The sequence below is a fragment of the Kryptolebias marmoratus genome, linkage group LG1 (genome assembly GCF_001649575.2).
Source record: "Kryptolebias marmoratus isolate JLee-2015 linkage group LG1, ASM164957v2, whole genome shotgun sequence".
In the NCBI taxonomy this organism is placed as follows: Eukaryota; Metazoa; Chordata; class Actinopteri; order Cyprinodontiformes; family Rivulidae; genus Kryptolebias; species Kryptolebias marmoratus.
The window spans coordinates 14,631,430-14,648,954 of NC_051430.1; the positions used below are offsets into that span (position 1 = coordinate 14,631,430).

Here is a 17,525-nt window from a genome sequence, read left to right on the forward strand (position 1 = left end):
GGGGAGGGTGTGTGGGGGGGGGGGGGTATGACAAAGACGACAGCTTGTGTGGGGGAACATTGTCTGCGGCTGCGACTAGAAATCTTTTCAGGAAAAACAGGATTTTATACACAATAGCCGTGGGTGTGAAGAAAGGGGGCATGTATTAAAAGGAGTGCCTTTATGTGCACAGAGCCACGGATTTTTAAACTGCGTTTACATGGATAAGGTCCAAAACGCCCGTTTTCCCCCCTTACCAGGCAATAGTGTGACAGACTGGATCAGAGAGGGCTTTCCAGGTTGTCCTTGTTTTCCTGGAACATAATCATGATTCTGTATATCCAGGACGATGTTCAGACTAGGAATAAGTGGCACACAATAAACCTGCTTCCTTAAATAAAATACATACACTGAGTCTGAGAAAAAGGCTACATTTATGGGATAAAATCAACAGGGACTGAATTCCTAGAATACACCGTTAGCCTTCGTGTGAAAATAAATTCTTTTTTATGTTTTTTTTACGAAGATTGTTGCCTGAACTGCATGTTCTCTGAGCAGTGAAACTTCAATCGTCTCACCACAGCAACCAAAGCAGGGAGGTCAGTTTTTATAGAGACGTCAAAAAGGCTTGGTAGGTTATCAGCTACTGTATAATGTGTGTGTACATGTGTGTGTTTACTTGTGCGTGTGTTTGTTGTATATGGACGGGGGATGGAGCTGACAACTGAGCGGAGGATTCTTATGTAATTCTCCCTTTAGGTGGCGGAGAACAGTGAGAGCAGCAGCCCACACTGGAGAAGAACCTGTTTGTTAATAAGCCGCGATAGCTCGATAATGTTACAAGGTGTTTGTGCAGGAAAAGCACTGGAGATAACAAGTGTCAGCGTGCCCAGGTACAAAGCCGTCATCATAAAAAGCACTGGTTTCTGTTACGCTGGTCTTCGTGAAACTCAGAGAAATCTATAGATGCAGACAGAAGACCGTTCTAAACTTATGTGCATCACTCGATAAAAAAAGATAAAAAAGGACAAGCTAACAAGCTCTAGTGTCTGAATATGACTGAGCAGCTGTGAGGAGAGTGGGGTGAGGTTTAAAGAGACTTCCAAAAGTTGAACTCTGTGTAGCACCACCTCCGACATTTATCTGGCTGGAGTTGAACAGATGAGCACATGCTCTAAATGTTAAGCACCTCCAGCTGCGCTTTAGTTTAAAGGACTATTGTTGGCTTTTACCAAGGGAGTTTTCTGATTGTTATTAAAAAAAGGGAAGTACTTGCATGCAAACTCTAATTAAAGCTAGAATTTCAAATACATTACAATAATATACTCTCATTTTAGCTTTCATCTTCCTAATTTATAGATATATAAAACAGTTCTTTAAGTTGTAGCACTACTTTTATTCATGTATTTCGTGCATTTTTTACTTCTGACATGTATGCTGCTAGTGACAATCTGTTCATAGTTTTTATGTTAGTAAAAAAAACCAAAAAAAACCCCAAGTGTTTAAGCTGTAAGTTAGGTTTAAACAAAGGATGACAACAGGTGCACCAAGCAGAATTTAGATTTGATAAAGTTGCATCACATGACTTGAAGCCAGGAGGCAGTTCTGCGTAAAAAGTTTGCGAAACCATAAACAACCAAACTGTTAACCTGGGTTATGAGCACGTTTAGCAACTTTGGAGGGAAAAAAAAAAAGGAAAAAAAAATCACATTAAAAAGGAAAATTGTTCACTTGCTTAGCGCCCACCCCCTTGTCATAAGATATGGATGTCCCGTAAGGTTATTCGTGTTTGCTGGGGATTGAAGTGCTCAACTGGATTAAAAACACACTGCATATGTTTGGAAATCTGTTTCCCTGGGCGTATGAGTGGAATGAGCGAGCGTGAAGCAGCAGCTTGCGTCTCCTCCAAGAGAGAGGGCAGACACTCTCATCATTAGCTGGGCTACAATGTGCTCCTCTACCTGCTCCAATCTGCACAGCCAGGCTCCACTCTGACGCCAGACAGATGTTCCCAGCACTAGGTGCAAAGTATTTAGAGGGGGAAATGAGAGTGAGCAGAAGAGAGGCAGAAGAATGGAAAAATTCAGCGGAGTACACAATAAGAGTTTAATTATGAATAATACCATTGGTTCTTTGTTCTCACAATGAAGCGAGCTCTGGTTCACTGGGCCTTTGGGAGATTGTTTTTGGCTTCCATATGGGGGCAGCTGTCTGTCAAAAAATAAACGCTGAAATCATAACATGCCACAGTTGGGATAATTACAGGATAAAGAACAATGCAATTATGTATGTTTATTTGCAATATTGAGTAGACATTTTGCTAAAACAAACTCCAAGGCTTTTGCAGAGTTTCAATTCTTAATCCTATCATTTGGTGCTGGAAGGTTACAAGCGATCTGCTACTGAGAGTGTTTTAGTTTTTTTTTAAACTTGACACTGAGTGTAACTTAAGATAAAGTTATATACCCAAGACAGTTTTTTTGTAAGCAAAAACGTGTCCGTTAGAAAACAAAAATGTGCCATACTTGAAGCACTGTAATAGTTACACTTTTGAATAAAAAAAAAAAACCAAACTGTGGTTGCTTTATTTATTTTTTAATCTGAAAAGACCGAAACTACAATAATATTGTTTTAAAACATTGAGTTTGCAAGTTCACTACTTTAACATTATACAAAATAGGTCAAACTCATTTAATGTGAGTTTGAAAAAAGGATCATTTTATGTTTAGAGGGGAGGGATTGGAGCCATTTTGGTCAAACCTTGTTATGCTCAGACTCAGAGGATGTATTGGTGGTCAAAGTACGTGCTGAGGATGACTCTCAGCTACTGCCACACCACGTTTTAGCTCAGTATTTGAGTTATAGCTATTTTTGCGTTGTGGCAGCCATCTTGAATCGGGTTGACTCCAAAAGTTCATTAGTTGTAGATGCACATCCGGCGGCTCATGAGATATTTTGCTAACATGACAAACAGGGTTGACACGAACAGTTAAAACCAAATCTTTAAGATGTCAAACAATGTGTAGCACTTGGACTAGATGTTGTGGATGACTCTCAGCTACTACCACGCCACATCTAAGCTAAACATCTATAAAAAAGACTGAGATATAGCTATTTTTAGTGTTTCTTAATATTAGTAAGCTGTTTCAGCCATCTTGAATTGGGTTGACTCCAACAGGTAATCAGTTGTAGATGTACGTCCAATGATTACTTCCTGAGAGTTTCAACACAGCAGACAAACAAACGCACACAAAAGCAACAACATTATCGCCCCTTCACCTTTGACAGAAGGCGAAAAAAAGGACAAAATAGCAGAAGTGTTAACATTATTATCATCAAGAATTTAGCAAATGAAATGCTATAAGAGGTTGCACGTCTAAGTTTGCAGTTAAAGGAGTCGCAGAGGTGTGGAGCAGATGATCTCTGCAGGCCACAGAATTAACAAACACAAAGCCAGCTGGTCTGATTCAGTCACAATACTCCACTGTTTGTATTTGCCTGTACAGCAGGAGAACACAGGCTCTTTCCCCTTTTGGGAACTGCAACAATAGAGGAGGATGTTAAAGCTTGCATGTCTCTCGTGCTCTATCATGATGAGCTGGCCAAGTGGTCTTCAATAAGTCAGGGAGAGGAAGCTCATAAACATACGATTGCTTCCTGTTCTCAGATCAGATCGAGGTGAAGAAGACAAAGGATGACCTTACAGGGAACTGGTCCTCAAGCCTATTGTCTTGTTGAAAACACCTCTCAGTTTGTAAGAAAAGGAAGCATAATGAAAATGCTTTTCTTTCTTACATATAAAAACTGATTGCAAAAATTTCACAACTCAAAAGATCCAAAAATTGTCTTTTAATATATTACCTTCACTGTGACAAACCCTCAGGAGGGAGACTTCTTATATTATCACATCCATAAAAACCTAAAGCAATAAATCTGTTTAAATGGGATTTAAAAGCAATGAACATCTTATTTTTCCTCTGAGTAGGAAAGGCATTTAACAAGTGTATTAACAAGAAAAAGTTAACACCTAATGTTGTATTTATATAAAGTGACTCTATTCAGATACAAATGATTTGCTTGTTACAGTCATTACTGCTGCCACACCATACCGGAACATCTGTATTGATTTAGACTCGAGTGGAGCAGAAAGGAGGTGGGAGAGGCTCGCAATCTGGAATTCAACTTAAGAGAGGGAGACAACAATCTGTTGTACCGTTATTTTGGTAATTGTCCATAATTGATGTAAAAACATGGTGCGTGTGGCAGAAGATTCTAAATGACTGTTTTTTTGCAGCCGAGAGGGTCAATGATAATGGGCAGTTGCACTGAAAATGCAAACGCAGCATCTAATAATGTTATTCTAAAAGCAAGTGGACAGCTGGTGAGAGAAGACAAGACATCCAGCCACACAGTTTACACATAATTGCTGGAATAAATTGTTCTTGGCAGCTAAAACTTGAGTTGCGTTAAACGAAGAAAAATAAATTTTTTATTGCTACTGTAACTTGTGTGGTGATTCTGCACGTAAAGATGCGTTAAGGTGTCACTGGGACAAGAAGGCATGGGTTTTGCCTCAACGCTTTCTTTGCGTTCACAGCAGAGATTTGCTGCTTGTCATTCAGATCTTGGGTCTCGAGCCATAATGCGGTGTCTGAAATTTTGATAGGTGCCCCCTTTTTTAAACAAACAATATTAAAGTTTTTAATAAATTAAACAATCAGCAACAACGCTCCTTTCACTGTAACTTCAGTATGTAGGCAACAAACTTTAAAATAAATCATCATGTGTCTTTTTATTTCAACAGCTGACCGATCTGAAGTTACAGCAGGCAAACTTGTTGATCAGGACTTACATAAATCTCTGTTGTGGTCACTGTGGTTAAAAAAAACCAAACCCTACAAAACACATCGTGTCTAAAGATACTGCGGGCGGTAATGTACGGTGGACGCAGAAAGGTTTGCGGTTGGGTGTGATTAAACACATCCACAGCGCAGCAGTTCACCGAATGGACGCCTCTCTGCCGGTCTGGAGCTGCCATCATGGCCGTTTTGTTCCTGAGAAACAGTTTTATAGTTTATACTCTAATGTAATGAATCTTAAACTGATTTCCTTCATTAATTTCTAGTATTTATTAAAAGGCCAACTTGAACGATAATGCTTAAGACAAATATCCTTAAAACTCACTACAGCACATGTAATAAACAGCATGGACACTGAATGATCTTAGAGTTACAAAGAAGAGACAATTTTATGTTGAAGCAAATCACCAATGTGTTAAATTTTTTTATTGATGGTTATTATTTCTTTTAGTTATTCTCTGTAGTCGGTCACTTTGACAATGAGCAAGCTCACAGCTATCAACAGCAGATTAACTAACTAACTAAACTACTGGCGATATCAACATTACTGACTAAAATCTCACATTTTTATTGTTAAATCTAGTTTTTTGATGTTAAGTTTGTTTAGTTGGGTATAAAATAGTTTTATAAAAACACAGATTAACATATTGCAGTGGTGAGTTTGTCACTTAATATTATTTCTTTCCCACGCACATGACTTTTTAACAAATGAATAAGCACTTTAGAGATTAAACGTTAACTAATGTTTTATGGTAAAGCCTAAAATATAAAATGCTGTGTTTTGTGTCAGAACTACTACATAGAATAACAGCCTCCTTGAAGTTTTTCTCTTGTTTTTGGGGGAGCCCACTAAATCCTCCTGTTCCTAGAAACAGTGTTAAGATTCCTCACTCAGCCGCTCACAGGACCCTGCGCTGTTATGGAGGAACACCGGGAGTGTGCGAGACAGTATCCTACCTGGCAACAGCCACACGGCTCGTAAATACCTCTCTCCATGGGGTTCTGGCACGACTGACATGAAGCGAGGAGATCCTCGGCACATGTTTTGCTAAACGAAGAGCTATGTGTTCAGTAGAACTCGGTGCAGAAGTGAGTGATACATCAACACACAGGGCACTTCAGTGTTGTTTTAATGCTGCTTCTCTAATGAGACCCTAACAGCAGAATCAGCTTAAATCTGCCGAGGCTCGCTGCTCAGTCCAGCCTGACCTCACCTCGCTCTCGGCTAAATTATGGAAATCTTTATCTTCATAACTCTGGATATGGATAAAGAATACACAGCAATTATGGAAACCTCTGCAAACCAGGGCAAGGTTGAATGACCCTGGACTGATGAATATATATGAAAAGAAAATGGCTTTTGCAGCTCATACTGTTTGACTAATAAACATCTAAACATGGATCTATTTCACATTTGCAAATATGACCCCAGAACTCACAACAGCAGAGATAACAATGCCAAACATATTCTTTACCATTTTTTAAAGAAGGAACTAATTATTCTTTAATTACAGCTGCTTTATACTGACTTATATGTGTGCGTTCATTCACAAACTGACCCATCCAGCTGTTTAAAACCACAGTACGAAACAAAACTCAATACATTCAGATTGACACTTCAAACAGAAACTAAGGTTGTATGGTGTCACCTATCCACCCTGGTCAATTAAACACCTCCCACTACAGTTGGCATCACTCAAAAGGCTCATTAACCCTTCTGACCAACCACCAGCTACAATCGGAAAAACATCCCGTCTCATTGGCCAATCCCACATGGGCAGCGCAGGTCAACACCCACACAAGTGACAGGAAATTGAATTGCGAGCGAGAATGTGGTCTGTCTAAACGCTTGAAAAGTATTTGTTTATTCACAGCTGGTCGTGCAGACAGATTGTCTTTACAGACTTAAAAAGAAGAAGTAAAGGTTATGTCTTGTGCATTTTCACAAGGTGGAAATAACTACTTTTCTTTATTTCAGCAAAGTCTGTCCCTGATTTGAGGTAAATATTAAAAGATACTTGACAGAATACAGGATTGTGGTTGTGCTAATATTTTCTCAAGCACAAATTCCCATAAAATAATTCACAAAATGTTGAATTAACACCTGCTGTGAGTTATAAAGTTTATCAATCCAGCACATTTGGATCTTTGAATCAATGCAGAGCGAGCTGAGTGTAAAACCATGTCTAAATAAAAAGAAATCAAAGGGAAGCAGTACAACATCTCCGAAACAGCTTTGTGTGCCTGTTTTTTTTTTTTTTAACCACTAGTTTTAATCTACTGGGTTGATCTCCCAGTCCTCGAGGGATTATAAAATGTCTGCAAACCTCAAAATATTTGAGGCAATCAACAACTCAACATGCATTTGGCGTTTAGAATGCAAGAATGTGAAAACACACAAGCGAATGGATAAAAAGGAGTGAAATATGAAGAGAAATAAGGGGATCGGAGCTGTGCCCATTTCGGGGGTGTAAAATATGGAGAAGTGTGGATCATTGGGGGAGCTGCTCTGCCTGGGGGAACAGATGAAGGGAGGACACTCTGCCAAGATCTCTCCACTGAAGGGGGAGCTGAGGGACTGGAGCACTATGGGAGGAAAAGTGTGCGCCTCGCATGCTGCTCTCCTCAATCTCAGTCTCACACGCTTGCATTGACACGTCCCAGGCTCTCTGCAGCAGAGGGAAATTGCTGCTGACAGGGCCTTGCAAACTTTCACAGCCATTTAGAAAGACTTACTCCCACACTTTTGTCACAGGCATTTATTGCACAAGATACATGATATGAAAAATTAACATTTTTAAACTTGGCATCGTTTTCATCACCAAGTTCGGCTTAAAAACCATTCATAATTTTTCGGCTTTACGATCGGCCTTAGTGCAGATGTAAACACGGGGCATGCCAAGTGAGACCACAAGATTATGAAAATGCATTTAAAAAAAAAAAAAACAGCAACCAAACGCTACTCCATAAATTTCTATCATACTGTAAGACTTTCTAATCCAATAAAAATCACTGCTACCAGACTTACTGTACCTTTATGTCCACAACCAACCAGTGCCTCCAGTAACCTGAGCTTTTGGTGCGGCTGGGAGCATCCGGATCAACCATCACCAGGACATATTTCTTTTCCTGCACGCAAACATAAAGAGATTCGTTTATGATAACACTTAAAATAAAGGTTTTCCAAACTGACAAACATGTTTTGATTGGCCCAAATGTGGTTCCACATTCAGCAGAGTCTGATCTGTTTTACTGTTAAGATGTTTGTGCATCATGCTACCATCTTATCTTAATTACTTCACTTTTTAGGTTTAAGGTTTTTCAAACAATGCTGTGATTAGATTTCAGTGTATGTACACAATTAAAATTTAAGGTGTTGTTGCTTGACTTGTCAACCTAAAACGATTAGCTCCAAAATTCAGAGTCTGAAGATTTCCTGTTCTTTATCTTAGAAAGACCATAACATAATCTAAAGTCATCTGTCCAAATTAAAATATGAAAAGACGAGGAAGAGTTAAACTCACAGGAGAATATACACTATAGCTGTGATAATCACGAACTCATTCTTTCCTCAAACAAGCCCCTGTCCCTTCTGGTGTTCCTTAAACTTAATATCCTTACTGTGACATAAACAAAATGACAACGTTTTGGATGTGAGACCAAATCGTCTCATTAACATATTCACAGTAACTTTCTGCCACTTACCAAGTATCTTTATACCCCTCAATCTGTCAATGGAGAGAAAAAGCATCTTAACTAACACTTGATCACAGTTATTGGACGAAGATTTGGCGGCTTAATTGCCGGAAAAAAATCTTCATTCTGTCTGTCCCTAAAAGTTAGAGAATTATGAGAGCAGATTGAATTATTGCAAGAGCACATTTGTCATCCCTGGTCGGGTGCCCAAAATCTGCCAGACCATATGATGGGCTTTTTTTATTTTGTTCACTTCCTCTACAAACATAGACACAATGTCCTTCTACAGTATATGCACTTTCAGTTGAAGCAAGACCATAATGAAATCAGCCTTAAAACATAAAAAACAGATGCAGCGTTTCTTATGTTCTAACACCGGCTGCCAAATAACACTGTTGGCGGTGCGGTAAAACATTTTCAAAGGATCAAATGCTTCAGTGTAAACATAAACCTTAAATTTATGTTTGTTCTGTCCTATGAAGACATTCTTACAGGCCTCAGAAAATTATCCTAAGCCGATGTACTTGAATGAGATAAAGAAGTAGTCATGTATTTTTCTGCAGATGCTCATTTTCAGAAGGATTCTCTGCCTACCTGACAAGCAGTAATATGCGTAAACAACTAAGCCTAATAATAGGATAATACTGTAGTCTCGGTGATAGTGCCTGCAGGTAACATCCAGACACACCAGTAACAATAGAGCCTCCTCCACAGCCTGTCAAAAGTGACTCTATATCAGTGACCCCCCCGGGCAGCTTACCAACCATGACCTGTTGCCTTCTCCAGAGTTGTAATCCTCATTTGTACATGTTTGCTACCAGGCAAAGAAAAAGTGTGATAATGTAGTTATACTAATATCTAAGTAAGACCCCGATGCATTCAGAAATAACATGGTTTCAAACAACAACACATGCATACACACCCACACATGCACACCCACACACACACGAGCGCACCCAGCCTAAAAGGCAGTTTAAGCTTTTAATTTAAAAATGACTTGTGGTCACGAGCACTATTGAAGGAAATTGCACTTCATTGAATATTTCACTAAAGTTACCATGGATGGAGATGCGCGGCACGGGACAGGTTTAGACTCTCGAAAGCTAAATTTAGAACAACATGGAGAACATTTCACATTAATTTCCATCTGTAACGAGAACAACCCAGGCCTATTTATGGTGGGCCCTGAATTTCTCTGATTTCTGCATGTATTTAAAGCTTGAATTTCTACCTGTAATGTTCCTCGCTAGTCCAGCTGGCATGGACAGCAAATAATACAAGAAGCTCCCATCAAGCCTGCACTTCACACATTGTGGCATGTACCCTTCCGTCTCTCTTACGAGGACATTTTTTCCCCCCCTCCATCTGTCAAAATTCACATTAATTACACACAGATATGTGTGAAAGACTCCAGGGAAAAACAGATGCATACTCTGCCATCTGAAATAATTTATCAGGGCTTTGACAAACTAAATGTATATCAAGACACGTTTCAACAGCGCTAATTCTCATAGCTCGGTCTTGGAAGGCAAACATTTTCCAATAAATTTTGGAACTCCTTTCTGGTGTTAATCACCAGTACTATTGAAAAGACCTAAGATTTGAGCCCAGATAATTACTTAAAATAGATGCTTACACTGGAACTAACAAACTATATCATAATGATTTTATATAGTTTGAAAGACACACGGTATTTCCAATGTCACTGTGTTAACATATGTCATTTAAACCTTTGTTAAAGGTTAAAGGTCAGCAACATAGTGCCATTTTAATGGCTAACCATCATAATAAGTAAAGCTGAAGTTAAATGAGGGTAGGTACGTGCCACAGGAGTTTTGCAGCAGGGGATGTGAGGGTCCTGGGTAAAAGCTGGAGGAGGGAGGAGATTGAGCTTGCATCCTCTTGAGATTAACCTCCCACTTCCTGCTGTGATCACAGCAAAACGGCCCACTAAGACCACACCTCAGACGCAGGCGTCTGAAATAAACCCTGCGCTTGACTGGGAGTCTTTGACGCGACTACTAGTCTGAAGTAAACAGGAGAAGGAGAATTCTCTCTTCAAGGGCACCAAATGTCACATTTATTCCTAATTATTTAAGACAGCGGAAGTATATTTATATATACTGTGTGGTTATATTTTCGAAAGCATGCTTTAAATGCCTAAATGAGAGCTGCAAAGAAGAGAGCGAAGAACAAAAGAAATAGTGAAGTCAGAGTCTCTGAGGGTGGAAAACCACTGTATTACCTTTGAGTGAACTCTGCTGGGGATGAGAATCAGAGAGATGGCTAATCGCTGCTCTCGAAGAGCTGCCTGAGCTATCGAGCCCAGCTCTGCTAACTGATGACACCGCGAAGGGCAAGAGTGAGTTAGTGAGAAGGAGGGAGGAAGGAGAGGCCCCTCTGTGAGTTTACAAGTTCATGCTTTATCCGTGACCCACTACCAAGTTGTGTCATCCATGCAGCAGCCTAATAATCTACCAGCTGCTTTATCCTGCCAGTTCTTCATCCCCTACGCACAGAGCGCGCATTGTTTAATTTAATGGTCAACTGCGCTCACCGCTCAACCCAGAGCAAAGCAATGCATTGATCCCAAATCCCTGTTTAAGTAGCAAAAATACTTGAACTCGTTTGGTAATTAACAGGTATCTGTGTTGTGATTAAGAGACGGTCATAGCTTAACAACCATCGACTGCAGCTTAGAGCGAGGTGAAAGATCAGTCTGCAAATACAGAAAAATAGGAACTATAAAACACGGCGGCAGGAGCCGATTTTTCAGAGGACGGAGAAGTCTCAGCAACCAGAGCAACACTGTGGTCAAAAAACAGTTTGAAAATGCACAGATAATGTGACATGAAATTAATTTATAGAGGACACCGGCGTCAACTTTTACACTTAGTGACAAGTTGTTAGTTTAGAAGCTGGACAGCAGTAAGAGTGAGGCAAGGTGTGTGTGGTCACGGAGGAAGTTTAAGGGTGGTAACACTGTCGGGGTCAGAAGATGAGGTTCATTCTGGTGGAGAGAAGGTTAGAGGTCAGCCTGGCAGCAGTAATTGAATCCTGAGAAAAGAGTAGTGGGACCATAGACCCAAAGATGAGATGGAGAATGCAGGGGGGCTGCGGCACTCACCTAGAGGTCAACAGCCGTACAGGTGTAAAAGGTCCTCATTGTCATTAATAACAGCCCATCCCCCGCAGCTCATCGGAGGCTTTGAAACCTCATTTCTCCTCAGTGCAAGCAGTATAATAATACCTCCATTACCAGCATCATAACAGACAGAGTGGATGTCTGGAACTGCTAACTAATACCAATAAACAACAAGTTATTACCAGATTACTGAGATTTAAAATTCTTCTTATCACTAAAGACTGCAGTTAAAGAGTATTTATTTTTAGTTGTGTTATAGAAAATGTGAGTTTCAGTGTTTTTTATGCACCAATAAGCCACCACAAAGTCAAAAGGAATGACTAAACTTCAAGTTTTATAGCAGAAACATTGCAATGTAACAGGATAATCAGTGAAAGCCTAAATTTCTGAGTCAAAAAACTAACCTCTAAATTTTCAAGGTCATAATTTGGACTCAGGAAAACAAATTGCCTTACAATTCAATATGGCTGCAAAGATAGTTTAATAATACTTCAGTCAGTTTTTCTCATAAATAGTACTGCTCCACCACTGTCAGTGAACATAATTTTGACCGATTGAGTAAAAATAGCTTATTGTATTTTATTCAGCTGCTATTGCTTCTTTGACAAGCTTTCAAATTTCCTGAATTTTAACTGGAAGTTAACTTGGGTAAAAGTCTGAATGATAAAATATTTAAGGTAATGTAACACAGCATCACTTAATGTAATAAAGTGGTTTTATTGGAAATCAGTGCTTCAGACATACACGTTTATTAAAATTCTTGTCAAATTTGACTGTTGATACTTAGGTTATTATTGGAGGATATGATGTGTGTGAGCTTTAGACATTAATCTGAACAAAAAGCTGAGACTTAGGCTGATAGATAACCCCCCCCCCCCCAAAAAAAAGAACAAAACAAACTTACATATGTGCTTTGCCCTTTAGAAGAGAGCATACACAGGATAAAAACAATATTTTATCAATTCAGCTGAGACTGTGTGAATTTTTTTCCTTTTCTACTGAACCAACTTATTTAAATGAAGTATGTACCAGGACTGAATTTAAATCCAGTACTTGTTTATCTCATGAACTACTGGGCGGATTTTGATGAAACTCCCAGAAAGTAATCACTAGATGTACATCTACAACCGATTAACTTTGGATGTCAACCTACTTCAAGATGGCTGCCACAGCTAATCAACCTTAATTGATCAAGTTATTCCCAGCACAGAATCAAAGAGCTAACAGATCACGTAAGATATATACTCTGTGAGACACACTGTATATGTATGCCTTTTTACAGGAGCCAATGAAAACTGCAGATGCTAACTTATCATTCACTTTGTTCAACAACACAAATAAAAGACATGCAAAACGAGCAGCAGTAGTTCTGTATGAAGTGCCTCAGATAGTGGAGGCAGCTCGATACCTCCAAACCTGCCTATTTTTATCGCAGCCTCCTCCCACACAGGGACGGAGTGTGAAGTGGCTTATAAATCCACAGTTTGAGGAGCCACATGGTCAAAGGAAAGTCACGTGTGGATACAACTGCACATTCTAGGGCTACACACGGCTACGAGATTTCAGCTGGGCAGCCAAGCAGGAGAGTGGGTGAGCTACGAAGAGCAAGCAGCTCAAGAGGAATCAGAGCGGAATATGAAACACAAGTTTACATAATGGTATAAGCAGGTTTTCTTTCTCATCATAGAAATATGCTAATACGCTATATTTTAATCAAATTAACACATGACAGAAGGCAAGATGAGACAATGCAATATCTTTCATAGCCCATAGTGCGCATGTTACTGCTTTTTATCGCTTAAGAGTGCATTTTTATTTTTGCCCCTAACCTACATATGCACAACTCTCCGATAAACTTTGGAAATGTTTAAATGAAGTCTGTCCTGAACTTTGTTTATGAAGCCTTCGGATCTGCAATTTGTAGCTGCGATAAATCCACCGCTAACAGAAAGATGGTTCACAGTCTGATTGAAGCTTGAGGGGGGTGAAGGAATTAGCAGGAGCCTAAGGAATCGTTTCTGCATTTCTCTCAACATTGAAGACTTCTTTCACCGCACCATGTTTGCGAACACAGCCATGCTCATGTTAAGCTTATTAGTCACCCTGGATGCGATCTTGCTAGCTGAGGCTTTCAACACTTTCTAGTGGTGGCTTTACACACATACACCTACTCACAACCATGAAAGCATTTCTGCAAATGCACATGCTCAGACGCAGTAACCACCACTAACAGGTACACTGAAGTAACATGCAGCCAGGTGCTGGGATATGAGCCTCGGATTCAGTCTGTGCTAAATGAGGCAGGAGGGAAATATTTTTGCCATGTAGTTTGGCTGCTGAGCACACAACAAAGTCAAACAGGGCAAATTACACCCGCGGACTCATATCTATAATTAATCTGTCAAGTATGTCACACACTGAGAGTCAAAGATTAGCTATTTTTCTGCTATTTTACCACCAAGCTGCATGGAAAAAAAAAGTTAAAAGGTGAGCTTGTGAGCTCATTCTTCCAACTTCCCCTCCATCAGGGAATCTAAATCAAGCTCTCAAGAGATTTTTAGAGGATACATGCCAAAGTGATAAATATCTATTCAGTTAAGCACACGTGCAACCGAAAACAGCAAGTTTAAACACAGTGTGACATGTAATTTCAAAGCAGTAAACACTTAAGGATCATAATTACTTGTGTCATAAAATTAATTTACTCTGGTTCATCACATCTTCTTTTGGCAGCTATCGAAAAGTGAAAGACTGAGATAAATTATCAGTCTTGCGAACCATCTATTTTGACAGACTGTCTATGATTTCACTTCGTGTAGATAAAATATATAAAGGACTGCGACAGTTACACTTTGTGAAGCTGTCGCACAGAAGCCTCATGGAGCAGACACAATTCTGAGGACGAGAGGAAACATGCTGCCACGAAGGGAGCTCAGTTGTAAGCACTCTGACACCCCTTCCTATTTGGCCATCGGAGCTGTTAAAGGTGTCAGGGCTGTTCACAGGCACTGCGTGTTTCACCAGCCAAGATGGCTTCCACCTTTTTTCTATCATGATTAATTATGGTTTCTGATGGTAGTACAGTGAGAAAGTGTAAATTATTCCCACATTTTCTTGTGCCCTTCGTTCAGTCACTTTTGTGTAGGAAGTTGCTATTGACGCCATCCATGGATGGCGACCGAAAGGCATCTACATGGGGTGGCAAACTCTAGTGCCTAGTAAAGGGTGGAAGTGGTGGTGGTGGTGGTGGTGGGTCCTCATCGTGTGGGCTGAATCTAGTCCAGACTGCCAGTTGACAGGGCCGAATTTTCCAGTATGGAAGTCTTGTTTCAGTGGGCGAAGCTGGGTGTTGAGAGACTGGGAGAGAGGACTGCCCAGGGCTTGGAAGCTTGAAAAAGAATATTTCAAACAGACAAGCACCGTCTGTGTTCCAGTGTCACCAGCCCACCCGTCTGACAATCGGGACCATGTCATCACGGGTTCTGAGTAATTCAGGGAGCACTCTTTTCACTTTCGAAGATTTGTTGATTTCAGACGTCGGAGGTCCAAACAAACAGGAATGAACGCGGCGATCTACGGCGTGATGCACGAAAGACACAAAGTACAGTAAAAACGTGCACCCGAAGGCAAAAACACATGAACATGCACTGCAAAGCCTGGTAAAATGCAATCACAATGCAGAGCTTTGCTTTAAAGCCTTAACAAAATATGTCTTCAAACACACACACACACACACACACACACACACACACACACACACACACATACACACAGAGCACAGAAAATCCTTAGTTTGGAGAACAGGTTGAAAAAAATTGATCCGACTGACAGTTCATTTTGTTCATGTTGATATATTTAGTGCTGTCAGAGAGGACATCACAGAGAATGGCACTTACATCACAATGCAGAAACTGTTATCAGAGGAGGTACAGGTTTATGGTTCAAGGGCTCGTCCATTCATAGAGAACAAGCTCAGCCTCTCTGCCTGACACACTGATCAAGACAGCACAAATAAAACAGCTCCACAGCTCCATCTTTGCCTCTCCCCAAGGGAATAATATATGCCCATCTGAATGTAGCACATATTGAATCATTTCCAGCGCTGATGATTCATTTGAATAAATCAGCCCTTTTTTATTTTGCCAAGTTGTACTGATACTGAAATAAGGCAAAAAAAAAACCGAAGTAACATTGGGAAGACGAAGGACAGATGACACTATTCTATAAGACTAGTAATCCTAATCCCCTTTTCAAGAAACAATTAATGACTACAGCAATAATCTTCGCATATATATGTTGTCGCGTTTCCTTTTTACTGTCAACCAAACTACCTAACTCAAATAGACCAAATCCAGGGGGGTTTGTAGCTGCAGGCAGATAGGATCTTATCCTGGATTTGCATAGATAAATGCACAGTAATAATTCAAGGAGTGCAAACGACAGACATTGTTTTGACCTGTAATCATTTCTCCATCTGGTCACAATCTATTGACTAAAGTCGGTCTCAGAAATTATTTCTCAAATTGGCTTATCCACAAAAAGAAACCTCCAATTAATTCTTACCGCATATGAAATCTTTTTTTTTAAATGCGAAAATGCAAAAAAATAAAAAATAAAAAAATAAAACCCCTAACTTTTACCATCTTCTACAAAAAGATACACATACACAGGATTAGCCTATTGGCAAATTTGAAAAATCAGCAGCTTGTGCAATGAAAGGGTTATATCCGTATTCAAGCTAAGAGACATACTCTAACATAGACAGACACAAATCCTGTTGAGCTGAGCTGAGCAGAGATACCCTACCATCCCTCCAAGGCACAATTAGGATTTCATGGGAGGAAGAAATCTACATTCCTGCACACATGAAAAAAGTCCTTTCTCCAACCTCCCAACAATATCAACTTTTTACTCAAGGAAAAACCTGGAGCACCACTCAATAGGATTTAAACAAAGAAATAAAGTGAAAAACAAAGCCAGATAAAATATATATATAAATTCAAGCTGCAGCTGCTGGAGAAAAAAAGAAAGAAATATTTAGTTTGAGGAAATCCAGTACTAAGCTTTCTAGTTCCAATCAATTTTTTTTATTTTGTGTGGTTTGAAAAGAAGCGAGCACTCGTAGTTCGTTTGAAGTGCTCGCCTGTGTGAGCTGCGCCGGGTTCAACAACATTTTACACGGACTCCCTTAGCGTACGGTTATCACACCTGTCAGAATCTCTGTCCCAGCACAACGGGTCAAGTACAGCTGCCAGTTTGCACAGGAGAAACACTTACATGTTATTTCATGAGGTATCCTAACATCTACAAAACTCTGAACACATACTCAATAGGCTGCAAGCACAATGCATCACCGATCACACAGAGCTGCCGTTTTTTTAGGTTTAAAAAACCCCCAAACAAACAGTAAAACAAAAACCTCTGTTACAATTGTATTGTTTACTTTGTTCTTTTTATAAAATCTCGCTGCTGTAATGTAACCAAATAACATCGTGTTTTAGAAGCATTCATGGAACTGATAATTGATCTAACTAATCAGAAAAGATCAACACAAACAAACCAGCAAAAAGTAAATTTAACGAGCTACACGAGAAACCCTAACCATGTTCCCGCATCTCTTTATTCTAATGTGATATTTACACATTGATGTACCTACATGTATTATTGAGTTATAGAAATGTTTCAGCACAGTTGAAAGTTGGGGGGAGAGGTCAGGAAACTTGCTAAACAAGTAGAGGTGTGTAAGCTACTGATTGCACTCATTACTTCATGTTACTTTAGGCCAAAAAAGCAAATCAGTGTCAGGGTTTGTTGCATTTTAGAGATGAACGAGGATCAATATTTTC

The 17,525-nt window shown here is 39.8% G+C and overlaps 1 protein-coding gene across 2 annotated transcripts in view; it reads right to left on the bottom strand.

The window, feature by feature from the left end:
• LOC108236474 (phosphatidylethanolamine-binding protein 4) overlaps positions 1-17,525 on the bottom strand; it is a 51,666-nt gene that overhangs the window by 22,858 nt on the left and 11,283 nt on the right. The window contains exon 4 of one of the 2 annotated variants that reach the window (XM_017417138.3): positions 7,872-7,967. The exons of the other annotated variant lie outside the window; for it this stretch is intronic. Coding sequence (XP_017272627.1) covers positions 7,872-7,967 — 96 coding nt within the window. The remainder of the gene's footprint in view (positions 1-7,871; positions 7,968-17,525) is intronic. 2 annotated transcript variants of the gene reach the window in all.